The sequence below is a fragment of the Palaemon carinicauda genome, chromosome 18, assembly GCF_036898095.1.
Source record: "Palaemon carinicauda isolate YSFRI2023 chromosome 18, ASM3689809v2, whole genome shotgun sequence".
In the NCBI taxonomy this organism is placed as follows: Eukaryota; Metazoa; Arthropoda; class Malacostraca; order Decapoda; family Palaemonidae; genus Palaemon; species Palaemon carinicauda.
The window spans coordinates 86,671,579-86,685,719 of record NC_090742.1 but is presented as its reverse complement, the minus strand read 5'-3'; the positions used below and the strand labels follow the sequence as shown (position 1 = coordinate 86,685,719).

Below are 14,141 nucleotides of genomic sequence, written 5' to 3'. Positions count from 1 at the left end.
ACAGGAGAAGTCACATCTACCACAAGCTCGCTTTATACGCTGTTTAAAGAGCGCGCAGAGCATCCAGAGGACAAGAACCACACTGATGGAGGAGGAGGAGCATGAACCTAGGTCAAGCCAGGCTCAGACAACTGTCCTGCAACTGGGTGAGTTGGACATTTCTTGACAGTCGCTGACGTCCTTAAAGGACGCTTGGCAGTAGAGCAAAATTTTTTCGGTGGAATGAAAAACGCTCATGTCTACTCTAAAGCCTACAACCAGAAGCTTGCGGTGTCATGATAGGACGCTGATTGACCGTGTCCACCTTCCTCTTCAGAGGTCTGGAAGCTTGACGCCAGCTTCATCTGGGCGCTGCGTTATCCGAAGATGATGAAAAACTTTTCCCTCACCTTTCCCATGATGAAGGTGAGCGCCCTGGGAAGCGTCAAAAGGTATGCTCGAGGAGGCGTCTGCTCGGGAGCTAAAGCCTCTGGTTTCTTTTTGTCGTTCGATATTCCTTCTCCCAGGGGGTTGAGGAGCTTGGAAGAGGTCTAAGGTTGACATTCTTTGGAAGAGGTCTATGGTTAGAACGTTCGACATTCCTTCTCCCCGGGTTTAGGGAGAGAAGAAAGACAGGTCCTAGCAGACGCACCACCTATTTGAAGGGTGGTACTTAGGCCGAAACAAAGAGCCCCAAAACTTGACAACTTCCTCCTATACACGAACCTTCAGGAATTGCTTGAAGTTCGGAAGGATGAGGATGTGGAAGTAAGCACCCTGGAGGTCTAAAGAGACCATCCAGTGGACCTTTCCTACTGCTGTAAGGACTGATTTTGATGTCTCCATGGAGAACTTTGACTTCTGAACGAAGGCGTTGAGAGCAGTTACATCCAGGACCAGACAACAGCCTCCCTCTCCCAAAAGAGAGACATTTGATGTTGCATAGTCTGTCTCTTTGGCTCCTCTTTGAAGTTGGCAGAGAGGTCTATCGGAGTAACTTAATAAAGGAAGTTTAACAAGGAAAAAGATTCCGCATCCATCCTTTAGTAATAGCCTCTCCCAGGCTCGCCAGAAGTAGTTAAGTCTGGCTACTACTGTTGTCTGCGCAGTTTAGAGAAAAAATATGCAGAAACTTTCTTGCTGATTAAGACACCAAAACCTGTGTCTTTGACCAATTCTTGAGGGAGAAGAGAGAAAGAAAAAAGGGGTGTGCGTACCTCAATTCTGACTTCTGATTCAAAGTTATCCTGCCTCATTGCCTACATTCATTAAGAGACTCGGCGATCCAGTCAGGGGGCTGTAAAAGTCTCTGTGGGGCTGCCACAAGGTCCTCGACCTTAACGTGGCTAGACCTCCACCCTTGCTAACCTGGGATACCTGATAAGGAAGCTGGTTTCATAGGTTTTATATGCCTCATTTACCTGCATTCCTTGAGAGACTCAGCGATCTACCCAGGGGGCTGTAAAAGTCTCTGTGGGGCTGCCACAAGGTCCTCGACCTTAACGTGGCTAGACCTCCACCCTTGCTATCCTGGCATACCTGATAATGAAGTTGGTTTTATAGGTTTTTATGTCTCATTTACCTGCATTCCTTGAGAGACTCAGCGATCCACCCAGGGGGCTGTAAAAGTCTCTGTGGGGCTGCCAGAAGTTCCTCGACCTTAACGTGGCTAGACCTCCACCCTTGTTATCCTGGAATACTTGGATTGCATCCAGTTCTATTAGATGATCGAGACAGCACCATCTTAGTAAACCCAGACTCCTTCGACGCCTTCCTTAGCGAAAACTCTGAAGGTGGAACAAGGAGCAAAATAATTCGGAAACTCTTCAGAAAAAACTCTCATGAGTTTCTATAAGTCAACTGAAAGATGAAGGAACTTAGGATCTTCTCCTACGAGAATTCCTCTAAAAGATAAATAATGGAAAGGAGATTGTCAATCCCTTCTTCCTACAAGTCTCTGAGGTAGAAACTTGTCTCATAGAAGTTAACTCCTTAAGGTCCTGTAATTCTGGCCTCAATGGGTCCAATATCATTACTTACTTTTTCTTACTTTTAGGGGTTTATTTCTCACCCTCCATTAGACACCAAGAGTCTGTACAGACGGGCCTTAGTGTGTGAAGATAATTCTTTCAGTTAATATTTTTTTTTTCCAGTTATATCGCCTGGTATAATCATGTTCCAACGCTAGACGCTCGCGGTCATTACGATCGGAACTAAGACGTTCGCAATCTCGACGTTCAGCTCGACTGGGGTAATAACGACATCCGAGTCCTGATACCCGACGTTGCGTCTAACTGCTTGCGTTAAGTCACACTGCTGGACGCTAGACGTCATGCAACTGCTTGACGCTCGGCGCCACGTAACTCTTGGAACAATGACGTTCGCGGTTTAGACGCTCGCGATTTAGACGCTCGGAACTATGCTTGAAACTCGGTGTCACGTCCAACTGCTAGACGCTCGACGTCACGTAACTGCTTGACGCTCGATGTCCTGTTTAACTGATTGACATTCAGCGCCACGCGATTCAGACACTCGGAACTATGACGTTCACGTCTAGAACATTCGCTCATCCAACAAGAGAGACAAAGAAGTTGCACTCAGTTCCAAACATCGTGTCAAACTCTTACAGCCTCGTTAGTAGTGCTGGACGTTCGACGTCCTACAGGAAGCTCGGCGTTCTACAGGAAGCTCGATGACGTCACGCTGGAAGCTCAATGACGTCACGCTTGTCGTCCAATGACTTCCTGCTGGAAGCTCAATGACGTCACGCTCGGTGTTACGTGTCATGACTTCCAGCTACTCAACGCTTGGCGTGATGTAGTCCATTCCTTAACGCTTGGCGTCCTTCTTGACGCTAGCTATTTGTTTAGACGTAAGTGAAATATGTTAGACGCCAGCTCTGTCTGTGAGCTGAGTCAACCGACAGAGAAGATAACACTTATACCTCGCCTTACCAATGGCGAGGGCGAGCGTCCAGGGGAGCGACAACAGGAATGCTCGAGGGGACGTCTGCTTGAGCGCTAACAGCTTTCGTTTCCTTTCGCTGATCAACATTCCTTATCCCAGGGGTTGGGGAGCTTGGAAGAGGTCTAAGGCTAGGATAATGGTAGGTTCAAGCAGAGGCACCCTTCTCTGCACTAATTAGCACTGAAAATTGCACTTTTTAATATTCTTTCACATCAAGACCAAAGGAAAGACATATAAGCCTTTTACCTTGTAAAAAGAAAGTACTGTACATTAAATGTAAAATATTAATTCGACCTGCCCGTTGTGGGAGATATTAATCCACCAAGGGCTTGAATGAGAATTCAATAGGTTCTTTGATTAATATAGAAATCCCAATATCGAAAACAATTGTCTGAGAACAACGTAGCGTAACTTTAACTGTACGCTAGTTTTATTTGAACTCTGAAAATATATTGATGATTCTCTAAATAAAGTATACTAATAAGACAAATATATTCTTAAAAATAATATATTCCTTTTGTATTATAAGAACTTAAATACTTTGGTTGTTAAGTAGAATTTTACTTTTCATAAATAACGATACAAAGTAATTTGTGATACTGTATCGATTGAATGAGAACTGCGTAGCGTAACTTTAAATGTACACTAGTTTTATTTGAACTGAAAATAGAGCGATGATTCTCTAAATAAAGTATACTAATAGGACAAATATATTCTTAAAAACAAAATATATTCCTTTTATATAAAAACTTGACTATTTTAGCTTGTAAGAAGAGTTTTACTTCCATTCACTGCATCGAAAAAGAAATGAAAATGCAAGTCATACTACGTAGTAATAACGTAGATTACGTCATATGATTGTGACGTCATAGGGTGGCGGAGTGTTTACCTACCGCCATTATGTTTTTAAAAGTAGGTTTGTTATTTTTTCAGTAGGTGGAAAAAACTCCTAATCCTACCCCTTTCAAGTCATGAACATATCGATCATAACCCAACATTACTCTCAGTTAAAATAAAACCAAACTAGCAAAAGCCAATAGTAAATTTTACATCACCAAGATAACTGCAATAATACAGGTTACAGAGAGTGAAAAATCCAACGATGTTGCCGCGTGAGCCAGCAGGGAAGATATGAGGGAACATGGAATAGTTCTAAGGTACCTCGCTAGGGCGCACAAGTGATACACCTGACTATCCAATCGGCGATTGGCGCAAGTTTTGAAATTTCTGCCGTGACGTCAGAGACGTAAGCTATATATATAACTACCAGGTAAGTCTTATGTTTAAAATTACTATTTTTATGTCAAGCATATTACCATTTTGTCATTCCAACAATGGTAAGTATAATGTACAGTATACCACTGGTGGTAGTTATCCTACTTTACTGTGTATGAATGAAAGAATTTATGAAATTTAAGAATAAGAGCCATTCACTTTGACTCTAGCCTTTTCAGCATGATTATCTAATAAAGTACAGTAATCTGATACTCCAAGGGTACCTGTTTTGCAGTGTTCCCATTTATCATACGGTAATGAATAAAGTATTTGGATGTCCTATGGCCCAGTACCAGAGGTATGTCATCCCTCTTCCTTTAAATCTTCAGAAAATTTACAAATGTTGATGCTCTAAAATCAGTAAACATTTTTGTACTACTTTTTTAAAGTGTTATGACAATCTTCAACAACATTTTACTTGCTTTTGAACTGCTTGTTATTTGTGTATAAATTAATTCTTTTTTACTTGTTTGTTGGAAACTGACCAAGCAATTTGAGTGCCATTTTAGTTTATTCCATATACTGTACTGTATTTGTACATATTCTGCATATCTTATATTAATACCAATTTGATTACCTGATGAAATAGATACAGGATTATAAATACTTTAACTTTACAACTCATAACTCAAACTTTACTCACAGCTAAAACATATCTTCTGCAGTATTGTTTAGTCAAAGATGGGATGTTCCCAATGATATAATATACTCAGGAGCAAAAGGAGAAAAATAATATTGGTGACCTTGAGTTATTTATAATCAATGTACAGTACAGTATTAACAAAAAATATTATGTGCAAGACATACAGTACAAAAAAAATAAGATGAGGCTCACTTGTGTGAAATCAGTACTACCAGGTGGTAGCTTTTACATTAATTGTCAAGCTAAATAAAACAACCTTTCATAATTTAATTTCATTAAGCTAGGTACAAAATTGCTATAAAATTATGCAATCATTAAATAAATACAACTTTAAAAATTTATTTATTGTTTCCCAGCATAAATACCCCCATTTTACATATGCCATGAACTATTGATATCAGACTAAGCAGACTAAATCACCCCAAAATAATGGAACTACATCACACATAGCAGGTACCTCTCAGTGTCCCAAAACCATGTCTTATTTTCAAGGTCACGAATGAAGCTTTCCAGTTAAATTAGGAACTGTATTTATAATATATAAATATACTGTAATCATAATTCTATATATGTTCCTCCAAAACTTGAAACACTTATTTTACATAAACCTGAATGGAATGCTGATGAGAGATAAGTAAATAAATCTTTTATTAAATGATGAGAACTCTAAGATACTGTACAGTTAGATAAGCTAGTAGATCTAATTGGAACATTTTGGGTCAGACACTAAAACCCAAGGAATGACACCTTTAAAAGCTCCAAAATTGATAGAGTTCTAATTATAGTTGTGATAATATGTTATTTCAAATAATGGTCTTAATTAGTTGGCATATAATATCAAACAAAATCATAAATAGACCAGATCTGAGAACAGATCTTCTCCAGACTTTAACTAAATGCTATTGAATAAAATGAGCAAAACATAAGTACTTTAAAGAAAAACCACTTGAACAAGTTCAAAGCATTCTGGAGCAGCAAATCCTTTCAAAGCAGATTAAAAATAGCTAAGGCAAGGGTACTGTAAATGACAGAATGGAAGGTCAGTTAAAATAACACTACAGTATATGCTTTTCATAAGAAAAAAAAAACAATTTTGTTACTGGAATATGACTGGAATAAAGTGAAATTTCTTGCAGAGGATCAGATATATCAGCTGGTGTAAAATGCAGCTTTGTCTCAAATTTCAGCTTCAAAGACTTTGCAGAAGTTGAACACACAATATTAAGTACCAAATAATCACATGTTTGATGACATTCCTAAGGTAAAGAAGTGGAATAAACCAGAAGCGATCTTGCAGCACAGCAAAAGGCTGTGTTATAAAGCCATTAGGAAAATAATGTATTACCACTGTATAACAATTCTCTATGACAAAGCAGATCACTCACACTAACAATAAACATGACCATATAACAACAGAAGTTGATTCTAATATGAAAGGTATAGTTACTGCCATACCATTATTGTAGTTCAAGGCAAGCATAAAATAGGAGGGTCTATACTATTGTAGTTGAAACACATTTTACATGTATGACATGTACTGTCAACTTTTAGTCAATGCCGACGGTTAAGATATTTGCAGATAAAGCTTTTGAACATAACCATGCTTGAGTAAATTTTATTTGGCAGAATTATAAGCTTGATATGTTATTTGATCTTTTAAAAAGATAATTATAAGGAATGCCTATGAAGAAAATGGAATATCATTTGGATCAAGCTATCATACAGCAATTAGAGTATCATTATTTAGTTTAATTTTACATAGTCATTCAATCACCTCTTTCGTAATATAAATTTCACATGAAAGTTTATCCTCAATTTAATTTTTGAAACTTTCAAAAATTACAGAGCAGCAATAGCACATCTGTGATAAGACTGCATGGGGAGAATCTGGAAAAGTCAGCAACCATTTGGGTATTTTTCATTTGTTGTACTGGTACATGTAAATACATGTCATTAGATACGAAAGGAATGTAATCAACAAAAATAATATTCATAACATTAAAATACCAAACTTGTGTGATTAACTGTTTTTGTAAAATAAATCTCAAAAACAAAGTAGAGAAAAATACTAACAATTTCACATGATTACTCATCATGTTAGACCTAGATACTGGCTTGACACTAGTTTCATGAATACTGTATTAACATAATAAACAATATGTAACATTAAAATTTCCACTGCTATGGAATGTAAATTATAAATGCTACATCAATACCTAAAATAACAACCTTACAAAAATAGTATAAATACATGAATATCAAAGTAAAAATTATTTCATGGGGTGTAACAACATATTGAAAAATCCATGATTCCTGACTCCGGCAAACATCAATCTTTATTCTTCCGACCCATTGTTAACTGTGGGAAAGAAGTCTTACTGGGCTGAGGATTTAAGCGAGATGCTAAACTCATAATAGGTTCCAAAAGCAATGATCTGTCTTTGACATTAACTTCCCATATCCTCAACCTCTCCATGGCTGCCCATCGCTCAGCTATGCTCGACTCAACAGCTCGTTCCTCCTCAGGTGTATCACTTTTGTTACCCAAGATAATAATGGGCACCTGAAAAATCAAGCATTGCTAAACAAAGTGTACTTATATCTTATTGTAATAACAGAAAATGTTATTTTTATTAATAAAATAAATTTTTGAATATACTTACCCGATAATCATGTAGCTGTCAACTCCGTTGCCCGACAGAATTCTATGGAGGGATACGCCAGCTATCACAATACTAGAAGGGGGTGTACTTACCAGCGCCACCTGTGGCCAGGTACTCAATCATTTGTTGTTGACACCTCCTCAATTATTCCTCGGTCCACTGGTTCTCTCTGGGGAGGAAAGGGAGGGTCGATTAAATCATGATTATCGGGTAAGTATATTCAAAAATTTATTTTATTAATAAAAATAACATTTTTCAATATTAAACTTACCCGATAATCATGTAGCTGATTCACACCCAGGGAGGTGGGTGAAAACCAGTGTACAAGATTAAAGGATAGCTAAGTATCCCATATTTCATATAACAGTTATCTCAAATAACAATGAAATAATAAGTACCTGGTAAGGAAGTCGAATAGAACCGTTACTCTGCCTCTTTATTTAAAGTTCGTCTTCCTTACTGAGCGCAGCGTTCCTCTTGGAGGCTGAATCAACCCAAAGGTGCCAAAGTACACGGGGTTGCAACCCCTACTAAAGGACCTCTACCAAACCTTTAACCCAGGCGCTTCTCAAGAATGAATAGACCACCCGCCAAATCCAAGGATGCGGAAGGCTTCTTAGCCTACTGTAACAACCATAAAAAACAACAATAAAAGTATTCAAGAGAAAGGTTAAAAAAAGGTTATGGGATTAAGGGAATGTAGTGGCTGAGCCCTCACCTACTACTGCACTCGCTGCTACGAATGGTCCCAGGGTGTAGCAGTTCTCGTAAAGAGACTGGACATCTTTCAGATAAAATGATGCAAACACTGACTTGCTCCTCCAATAGGTTGCATCCATTATGCTCTGCAGAGAACGGTTTTTATTAAAGGCCAACGAAGTAGCTACAGCTCTTACTTCGTGGGTCCTTACCTTCAGCAATGCAAGGTCTTCCTCCTTTAAGTGAGAATGTGCTTCTCTGATCAGAAGCCTTATATAGTACGAAAGCCCATTCTTGGACATGGGTCTCGAGGGTTTCTTGATGGCACACCATAAGGCTTCTGACTGTCCTCGAATAGGTTTAGACCTCTTCAGATAATATTTGAGAGCTCTGACAGGGCAAAGAACTCTCTCTAGTTCGTTACCTACCATGTTGGAGAGGCTAGGTATTTCGAACGATCTAGGCCAAGGACGTGAAGGAAGCTCGTTCTTTGCTAGGAATCCAAGCTGAAAAGAACATGTTGCAGATTCGGTTGTGAAACCAATGTTCTTGCTGAAGGCATGAACCTCACTGACTCTCTTAGCTGTTGCAAGGCAAACGAGAAAAGCAGTCTTGAGGGTAAGATCCTTGAAGGAAGCTGACTGGAGAGGTTCGAACCTAGATGTCATAAGGAACCTTAAGACTACGTCTAGATTCCAGCCTGGAGTGGAAAGACGACGTTCTTTAGACGTCTCAAAAGACTTGAGAATGTCTTGAAGGTCCTTGTTGGAAGACAGGTCCAAACCTCTGTGGCGGAGAACTGATGCCAACATGCTCCTATATCCTTTAATCGTAGGTGTTGAAAGGGATCTCTCATTCCTAAGATGTAGAAGGAAGTCAGCTATTTGGATCACAGAGGTATTGGTAGAGGATATTGAATTGGCTCTACACCAGCTTCGGAAGACCTCCCACTTAGACTGGTAGACTCTACGAGTGGAAACTCTTCTAGCTCTGGCAATCGCACTGGCTGCCTCCTTCGAAAAGCCTCTAGCTCTAGCGAATCTTTCGACAGTCTGAAGGCAGTCAGCCGAAGAGCGTGGAGGTTTGGGTGCAACCTGTCTACGTGTGGTTGACGTAGAAGGTCCACTCTTAGAGGTAGAGTCCTGGGGAAGTCGACTAGCCATTGAAGTACCTCTGTGTACCATTCTCTTGCAGGCCAAAGGGGAGCAACCAGCGTCAGCCGTGTCCCTTCGTGCGAGACGAATTTCTGCAGAACTTTGTTTATTATCTTGAACGGAGGGAATGCGTACAGGTCGAGATGGGACCAGTTCAGAAGAAAGGCATCCACATGAACCGCTGCAGGGTCTGGAACAGGGGAACAATAAAGCGGAAGTCTCTTGGTTATGGAGGTGGCAAACAGATCTATGGTAGGTTGACCCCACAAGGTCCAAAGTCTGTTGCACACACTCTTGTGGAGGGTCCATTCCGTGGGAATGACCTGATTCCTTCTGCTGAGGCGATCCGCTGAAACATTCATATCGCCCTGGATGAACCTCGTGACCAGAGTGAGGTTTAGACCTCTTGACCAAATGAGGAGGTCCCTTGCGATCTCGTAAAGGCTCCTCGAATGGGTCCCTCCTTGCTTGGAGATGTAAGCCAAGGCTGTGGTGTTGTCTGAATTCACCTCCACCACTTTGCCTAGCAGGAGGGACTTGAAGTTCAACAGGGCTAGATGAACTGCTAACAGTTCCTTGCAGTTGATGTGGAGTAATCCTTGTTCCTTGTTCCATACTCCTGAGCATTCCCGTCCGTCCAAGGTCGCACCCCAGCCCGAGTCCGATGCATCTGAGAAGAGATGAAGATTGGGGGTCTGGATGGCCAATGATAGACCCTCCTTGAGAAGGAGATTGTGCTTCCACCACAGGAGAGTGGTCTTCATCTCTTGGTTGATAGGGATAGAGACTGCTTCTAGAGTCGAGCCCTTGTCCCAATGAGCAGCAAGATGGAATTGAAGAGGGCGGAGGTGGAGTCTTCCTAGCTCGACAAACAGGGCCAGTGATGAGAGGGTCCCTGTGAGACTCATCCACTGTCTCACTGAGCAATTGCTCCTCTTCAGCATGCTCATGATGCACTCTAGGGCTTGGTTTATCCTGGGGGCCGATGGAAAAGCCCGAAAATCCTGACTCTGAATCTCCATTCCCAGGTACACAATGGATTGGGAGGGAATGAGTTGAGATTTCTCTATATTGACTAATAGACCTAGGTCTCTGATTAAGTCTAAAGTCCAATGAAGGTTCTCCAGACAACGACGACTCGTGGAGGCTCTCAACAGCCAGTCGTCTAGGTAGAGGGAGGCTCTGATGTTCGATAAGTGTAGGAATTTCGCTACATTCCTCATCAGATGAGTAAAGACCATAGGAGCTGTGCTTAGGCCAAAACACAGGGCTTGGAACTGATAGACAACCTTTCCGAAAACGAATCTCAGGAAAGGTTGGGAGTCTGGATGAATGGGAACGTGAAAGTATGCATCTTTCAAGTCCAACGAGACCATCCAGTCCTCCTGTCTGACCGCTGCTAAGACCGACTTGGTCGTCTCCATCGTGAACGTCTGCTTGGTGACATACTCGTTGAGAGAGCTGACGTCCAGCACCGGTCTCCAACCTCCTGTCTTCTTGGCCACAAGAAAGAGACGGTTGTAGAAGCCCGGGGATTGATGGTCCCGGACTATAACCACTGCCTTCTTCTGCACAAGTAGCGACACCTCCTGTTGCAATGCTAGCCTCTTGTCCTCTTCTTTGTAGTTGGGAGAGAGGTTGATGGGCGATGTGGTCAGAGGTGGTTTGAGGCAGAATGGAATCCTGTAACCGTACCTCAGCCAACTGACAGACTGTGCGTCTGCACCTCTCTTCTCCCAGGCTCGCCAGAAGATCTTGAGTCTGGCTCCTACTGTTGTCTGGAGAAACTGAGAGTCAGTTCTTTCCCTTAGATGTCCTGGATCCTTTCCTAGACTTGCTCCTGTGAGAGTCTGGACGGGAGCTTCCTCGGCTGGGGGCTCTACCACGAAAGGGCGGTATGAACCTCGTAGCCGGGGTATCAGCCACTGGGGAGCGATAAGTCTTGGGGACTGAGGTGGCAACCTTAGACTTACGAGCCGATGAGGCTACAAGATCGTGCGTGTCCTTTTGTATCAGGGCAGCAGACAAGTCCTTAACTAGCTCCTCGGGAAAGAGGAACTTTGAGAGTGGAGCAAAAAGGAGTTGTGACCGTTGGCAAGGTGTAATGCTGGCGGAAAGGAAGGTACACAGTTGTTCCCTTTTCTTCAACACCCCTGATACAAATAACGACGCTAGCTCACCCGATCCATCTCTGATGGCCTTATCCATGCAGGACATTAAAAGCATGGCAGAATCTTTGTCCGCAGGAGAGGTTTTCTTGCTGAGGGCCCCCAAGCACCAGTCGAGAAAGTTGAACATTTCAAATGCTCTGAACAACCCTTTCAGTAAATGATCCAGGTCTGAGAAGGTCCAACAAACCTTCGAGCGTCTCATAGCAGTTCTCCGAGGCGAGTCCACCAGACTTGAGAAGTCAGCCTGGGCAGAGGCAGGTACTCCTAAGCCTGGTGCTTCCCCTGTGGCATACCAAACGCTAGCTTTCGAAGCGAGCTTCGTTGGAGGGAACATGAAGGAAGTCTTGCCAAGGTGTTGTTTAGACTGCAGCCACTCCCCTAAGATCCTTAAAGCCCTCTTGGAGGATCTAGCTAGGACAAGCTTAGTATAGTTGGACTTAGCTTGTTGTACGCCCAGCGAAAACTCAGATGGTGGAGAGCGGGGAATAGCAGAGACAAAGTGGTCTGGGTAAATCTCCCTGAGTAGAGCCAAGACCTTACGAAAATCAATCGACGGTGGAGAAAGCTTAGATTCGTCCACGTCTGATGAGGGATCAAGGTGTGCCTCCTCATCATCCGACACCTCATCAGCAGAGTGTAGCGAAGCGATCGGACCAGAATGCTGAACCGCAGAGTCAGAACGGGTAGGAACAATAACAGAGGTTTCCTCTTCCAGTAACTGTTGAGGGAAAACCTGAGGCTCAGACTGCAAAGGCTGAACAACAGACGAAGCAGAAGGCAGGCGCATGGGTGAAGGAGGTTGACTCCTAGCAAGAGAGGTTGAACCCAAGGATTGCACTAGCTGAGCGGAGGACGGAGGCGGAGTAGTCCGTTCCTGTTCCTGTGAGATGAGCGGAGCATGATGAGGTTGAGGCTGCGCAGAACAAGGTAAAGTTCTCGCAAGCTGAGGCTCCTGAGGCGCAAGTCCAGGGTGTAGAGGAGCTTGCCTTGAGGAGGGTTGAGCTCGCTGCAGCGATGGCTGAGCAGACAGACTCACGGAGGGGAGAGGTTGTTGTACCCCAACCGAGAGTTGCACCACTGGTGGAGCAGCAAGGGGAGGCGGAGGAAGAGTGGAATAACTCTCCTGATCCCAAAGCAAGGGTTGCCTTAAAGAAGGCTGAGGCTGAACACCACTGGGAACAGCGAACTCCGAAAGTGGCTCAACATCGTACGCCTGGCAGATGGTGCTGCGACCAGGCGGAGCAAGCGCAGGCGGGGCGAGCACAGGCGGAGCGAGAACAGGCGGAGGGAGTGTAGGCGGAGGAGGAGGTGCAACACTCTCAGCTCGACACTCACGCATCAAGTCCGAAAGCTGAGCTTGCATGGACTGAAGCAGGGTCCACTTGGGATCGGCAGAAACGATAACAGACTGAGGTAAAGTCTTAACAGTCGGGCTCTGTTTTGGCAGAACCTTACTCCTCTTGGGCGGAGTACAGTCGACAGATGACTGAGGCGAGTCAGAGCTGAGCCAATGACTGCAACCTGGCTGAGCACTCGCGGACTGGACTCTACGTTTAAGCGGTCTCGAGACCTGAGACCAACGTTTCTTCCCTGCTAGTTGATCAGCGGACGAGAATAAGACGGGCTCAATCGTCTGCAGGTGGGAGTGACGGTCTAAGGAAGACACGCCCGCAACCACCGAGGATAGTTCTGTGCGCCTAACAAGGCCTGTCGAACCCTTAAGCCCTTCGACATTGCTTCTCCCCTGGGCATGGGAGCTTGCAAGAGGTCCCGGACTGGGAGGACGACTGGCTCGCACAGAAAAATCCTCACGCACCACACTGGCACCACTAGCACTTGGCACTGCACCGACACTAGCACTCGTCACAGCACTGGCACTAACTCCACCCACTGCACTCTTGACCTTCAGTTCTTTAACTTCGGCCATCAGAGACTTATGGTCACTTACCACTGATTCTACTTTATCGCCTAAAGCCTGAATAGCACGCAAAACAACTGACATATCAGGCGGAGGGCACACAGTAGGTTCGGGGGTAGCCACTACAGGGGTAGGAAAAGGTAGGGGATCATGAGGTGAGGAAAACATAGAAGAGTGAGAAGAACTCCTCCTAACTCTACCTCTCTCTAACTTAGATGAATATTTTAAAAGACGGACAAATTCCAATTCCGAAAGTCCGGCGCATTCCTCACATCGATTTTCTAATTGACAGGGCCTGTCCCTACAGTCAGAACAAGCGGTGTGAGGATCTACCGAGGCCTTCGGAATACGCCTATTGCAAGACCTACATCGTCTATGGGAGGGGGCTTGCGAAATGTCAGACATCTTGTATTCAAAGAGTTAGCCAAAGGGGGATCCAAAAACAAGCAAAATTCGTTAACCGTTATATCAGTATTATATAAAAGCTATCTACCTAATATAAGAAGGATTCCAGTAAAGCGACAGCCGTTAATCTGAGAGAATACTTCACCAAATATCCGTGAATAAACTCGAAGACCATAAGCGTATCCCAGAACGTCTAGCCGGAAGCACGACAGAGGAATAATTGAGGAGGTGTCAACAACAAATGATTGAGTACCTGGCCACAGGTGG

At 43.4% G+C, this 14,141-nt stretch overlaps 1 protein-coding gene across 4 annotated transcripts in view; it reads right to left on the bottom strand.

Annotated features, from left to right (window-relative positions):
- Positions 1 to 4,960: 4,960 nt before the first annotated feature.
- kappaB-Ras (NFKB inhibitor interacting Ras like 1) overlaps positions 4,961 to 14,141 on the bottom strand; it is a 154,803-nt gene continuing 145,622 nt past the window's right edge. For all 4 annotated transcript variants that reach the window (XM_068392617.1, XM_068392615.1, XM_068392618.1 and 1 more), the window contains exon 4: positions 4,961 to 7,427. In XM_068392617.1, coding sequence (XP_068248718.1) covers positions 7,194 to 7,427 — 234 coding nt within the window. In that variant the 3' untranslated portion in view covers positions 4,961 to 7,193. The remainder of the gene's footprint in view (positions 7,428 to 14,141) is intronic.